At 50.4% G+C, this 4,474-nt stretch overlaps 1 protein-coding gene across 1 annotated transcript; it reads left to right on the top strand.

Moving 5' to 3' along the window:
- The first annotated feature begins 2,972 nt into the window (after positions 1-2,972).
- On the top strand, positions 2,973-3,827 carry LOC147960512 (uncharacterized). The gene has a single exon (XM_087532958.1). It carries the CDS (start codon positions 2,973-2,975, stop codon positions 3,825-3,827), a length of 855 nt encoding a protein of 284 aa, XP_087389084.1.
- The last annotated feature ends 647 nt before the right edge of the window (positions 3,828-4,474 follow it).

The raw sequence follows: 4,474 nt of genomic DNA, 5'->3' as shown, positions 1-4,474 counted from the left end.
AAAACCATCCATACAAAAAGACAAACACGTGAGAAAAAACAAGTTGCATTTGGCCTCCCAGAAGAGAAGATGGTGGGTGGTATGTGCGCACCTACTCGTACCAATAGTCATACCACTCGTTGTCGCCTTCTCCTGGTTAACTATTTCCACCCTAGGCAATCGGATCTTAGTTACGACAAACAAAGAGACTCCGTCGTACGAAACAGTACCAGTAACCTCGCATCCGAAAGGGATCCGCTCGGCAAAGGGGTGTCCATCTCGCCACTGCTTCGATCATGGAGGACACGACATCGAGTTTGATCCTCTCCATCACTATCAATGCCATCGTCGTCGACTCTCCCATCCATCTTGTTGTAATACCAAAACTATTGTGTATTCATATGCATATCACTTTAATCATTCATTTGCTATTCATATGAACACCTCGATGGTGTATTGTACAGTCATGACTGAGTAGTTTCCTTAGTTCTCGGAGATATGAAGGAACCCTAGTATTTATATGAACTAGATGCAATAAGATATTTGATGTACGTGATAAGGTTTGTAGTAACGTTCTACATGATATTTGTGTGAACATCGGATGTGTAATATTTTTTCCCTTCGTGGACATTAAGAATATTATTACCATTCCAAAAGAGGAGTTAGAGGTATTGTGGTGACAGAAGCTACCTCTCTCCTTAGAGGATCATTGGTAAGGGAATAACGAAGACTCATATGATTTACGCCACATTCATGAAGAGACCTTAATCATTATTGTACTATGGAGGCAGCTATGGATGGGTAATGGTAGTTGTGCGTGATAGAAGACTAAGGCATTAATATATCTCTTATTATTGGATTTTCCCTCACATCAAAGATATTACAAAGATTCGATGTCTACACCTACGACTATCTTAAATATTGGTGATGAATCCGGAAACCCTGAGAATGCCTTTAGCCATATTGCAGTTTCATAAATTCAGTTACTCTCTTGTTCTTTGTTATAATTCTTGTGCACTTAGTTCTTGCTGTCAAACACACTTGCAATCTCTCAACCATCACATCACTTTTGCTTGAAATCTAAGGGCATACCAACGGTTTGCCTCAAGTCGGACACATTAAACATCCGCGCACGCGTCCGCGGACCCCTATACGGAAGTCGGGCATCCCATCCTATGCATTAAATGTTCATCTCTATTTTTTTCGTATGTTCCCAGCACTCAAAATAATTATAGAAATAACATAATCCATCAATAAATAGTATGCAAATATTATAGTACAACAATAGTTCAAATATAAATATTACGTCCGAAATAAACCTAGAGCAAAGTATTTTTCATACACAGACTGTGCCCCTTGAGCTTCATCCAACAATGCATCAACATGAATGGTCTGCCCTCCGTTATTTGATACAACATGGCAGCGCGTGCGGGCTATACAAGCCCGTGATCATCAAATTGGAACATTGAGTGAATCAATAAATTGACCAATATATAGATCAACAAAAAGAAAAACTTATGATCTCCATGATTTTTTATCTCGGTGGCCACCCTCTTTCCTCGTACAGTCGCACTACAATACTTCATGACAGAGTTTGGGATGGTCTACCGTCAAAATGGGCTAGCAACTCCACATTTCATTCATGGATCGCGTGCAAGTTGTAGGGCTCGAAGTGTTTTTGCTCATGAAACCAAGAATGCATATTTTGCCAAATTACCGCGCCCTCTTGCTTCAGGCCTACAAAGTCCGCATTTCTGGCCAACCAGGATCGCACAACAACTCATCCTCCATTATCGAGTATGCCCATTCTGCTTGACTCAAAGTAAACATCGATAACATCAAAGAAAATCTCATTAGCATTTGGCCGAACATTTGTCGGGCGTGGTGTCCGCCATGGACCACGTCGGCAGGAGTATACCTAGTTGCGGACAGATCCAATGCGGATGGTGGCGTAGTCCAAGGCGGACATCCAGCAAGTCCTCAGGGTGGCAGATGTCCGACGCCTGGGCGGTGACTGAAGTGGTAGAGCGGCAACGTCAAACTTGAAAGGTGTGGATATAGAGCAAGGGGGGCGACGGAGTGGGGGAAGTGGTTTTGGAGAAGGGTTTGGGTGGGTTGGGGGTGTCGGAAGCCTACCTGGTGCATGTCCGGACTCTCACAAACCTCCCACTAATTTGTGGCCGGTTTGTGGGAATTCGGACACCCGGACGTGTCCGCGGACGTTTGTGCACGGCGTTGGATGACAGAAAATGTCCGGACATCGTGGTCCAGATGTTTAGGGACGCTTTGGAGTATGCCGTTGGAGATGCCCTTAGAGAACTTGCAGGCACTTTGCGATCAATCTCTATAGAGGCAAGTGACCATTTTCTCAGCTCTTTGTAGGATCAATATTCTTACTTCGAAAGCAGCTACAACAAGCCCTGTACACTTACAAGACATCATTCACCTTTTTTTGATAAAGAGCGATTTTATTATCTCAAAATGTAGCATCAAGTGGATACAAATCATTATGAGTAACACCCGGCCTCTGCATAACTAAGATGCACATAACCAAAACCAAAAGTCTGACAAAAAAATTACGAAATACAAACCGACAAATCGGCAACAGTAGAGTCCTATAGACCGACACTATGCCTATGTCGAAGAAGGTGGTGGACCAATCCGTAGGTTATGCTGCCACCCATGTCACGAAAAAATCTCCGTAGCCACCTGCTCCAATCGCGTACACACTACCTTGAACAGTGGTTGGTACTCCGGTCGTTGTAGCATAGACTATGTACGTAGCGAGTGTGTGTTCCCGCTCTTCAAAAGACCTTGGTTGGGGACTCTTCATCACACCGATAAGCTTCTCGCCTTCAGTTACTGCAGCCCTTGTGCGTTCCCGCTCTTCAAAAGACCCAGTTAGAACTTCCTTCTCGTTGCGATCTTTCACAAGAGAGAGCTGCACCAACAACTGGTATACGGAGCTTCGGTTCGGCAGATCACCGGAGACCATGGCGCTCGTCCCACACGGCAGCGGCGCGGGTGGATCGGCGACGATGGCGATGGCGATGCTGACCGCGGACAACTACACGGTCTGGGCCATCAAGGCGCAGGCGATCCTCGACGTCCTCACCGTGTGGGAGGCGGTGGCGCCGGGCGACGCGGCGGTGAACGCGCGGAAGGACAAGATGGCGCGCGTGTTGCTTCTCGGGGTGTTGCCGGAGGATGTGCTGCTGCAAGTGTCGACGAAGCTCACCGCCAGGGAGGTATGGGACTCCCTGAAGGTGAGGTTCGTCGGTGCCGATCGGGTCCACGCGGCGAGGCTGGCGACGCTGCGCGGCGAATTTGACCGCCTGAAGATGGCGGACGGCGAGGAGCTCGACATGTACGGCGGGAGGCTCGCGGTGATGGCGGCGAGGTATGCCAACCTTGGGGAGACGCTGGGCGACGTGGCACTCGTCAAGAAGCTATTGGATATGGTGCCGGATCAGCTCTTCCCCATCGTCGCCGGCATCGAGCAGTTCCGTGACGTGACGACGATGGCGTTCGACGAAGCGCTCGGGCGGCTGCGCGCGTTCGACGAGCGAGTTCAGCGTCGATGGCAGGACAACGGCGAGCGGGCGGACGGACAACTCCTGTTCACGGCGGCGCAGTGGCGGGCGCGGGAGCGGCAGCATGGCGGAGCACGGGACGACGACGACGGGCGCAGCATGGCGTCGGGGAGCGGCGGCAACAGACGCAGACGCTGTTACAAGTGCGGGGAGCACGGACACTTCTGGCGCGAGTGCCCGCATCTGCGGAAAGGACCGGCGGCGAAGCAGGCTCTCTTGGCCGGCGCCAACATCAACGACGACGGACTTCTCTAGGCCGTGGCTTAAGGGGTGTGTGTTGGAATAAGCCATGATGTGTGTGGTCGGGCTCGTCGGACGTGACGGATTCGCGCAGGACGCACTGGTGCAACCGGACTCGTCGGGCGCGTCAATGGGCGCCGAGCGTGCGGGACACAGCGGCGGCGTGGCGTATATGTGTGTATGGCTGGTGTGTGGCCGCGTCAGGTTTCGTAGGTGTGCGTGCGTGTGTGTGCTCGTGATGTGCGTGGCGTGGTGGTCAGCGGCGTGGGTTAGCTAGATGGCCACCTCGTGCGCGCAACGCACGTTCGTCTGCATGGCCGGGGCGGAATGCTTGCATGCAGCGGAGTTAGCTATGCATTCATGTGTATGTGCGCAACGGAAACGTGGGCGCTGTGCTGCTGTGGACTACAAAGCCGCAGTGTGTGTTTGTACGAGAGTTTGGTGCTCGGGGAACAGTAACGAAACTGCTCTGCGTACGACCGTTCTCTCATCCGACGGGTACGACCAGAGAGCAAATCACCTCTAAATGCTATGGCCCACAAACTGAATTATCTACAATTGTCTCTGATCGTACAGTGTTGGACAGGCACTCTATCGTACGTATAGCAAGGTTCGAACAGTAACGAGGTTGTGCGTGCAACCGGGTAAAACTCCAGTGTATT

The sequence above is a fragment of the Triticum urartu genome, chromosome 7A (assembly GCF_056163025.1).
Source record: "Triticum urartu cultivar PI428250 chromosome 7A, HENAU_Tu73, whole genome shotgun sequence".
Taxonomy (NCBI): domain Eukaryota; kingdom Viridiplantae; phylum Streptophyta; class Magnoliopsida; order Poales; family Poaceae; genus Triticum; species Triticum urartu.
The sequence above is the reverse complement of the archived record's forward strand: the minus strand, read 5'-3'. Positions and strand labels throughout refer to the sequence as shown.

What these genes read in the sequence shown, in the direction of transcription:
- LOC147960512 (XM_087532958.1), top strand. Translation starts at nt 2,973, where the DNA reads ATGGCGCTCGTCCCACACGGCAGCGGCGCGGGTGGATCGGCGACGATG.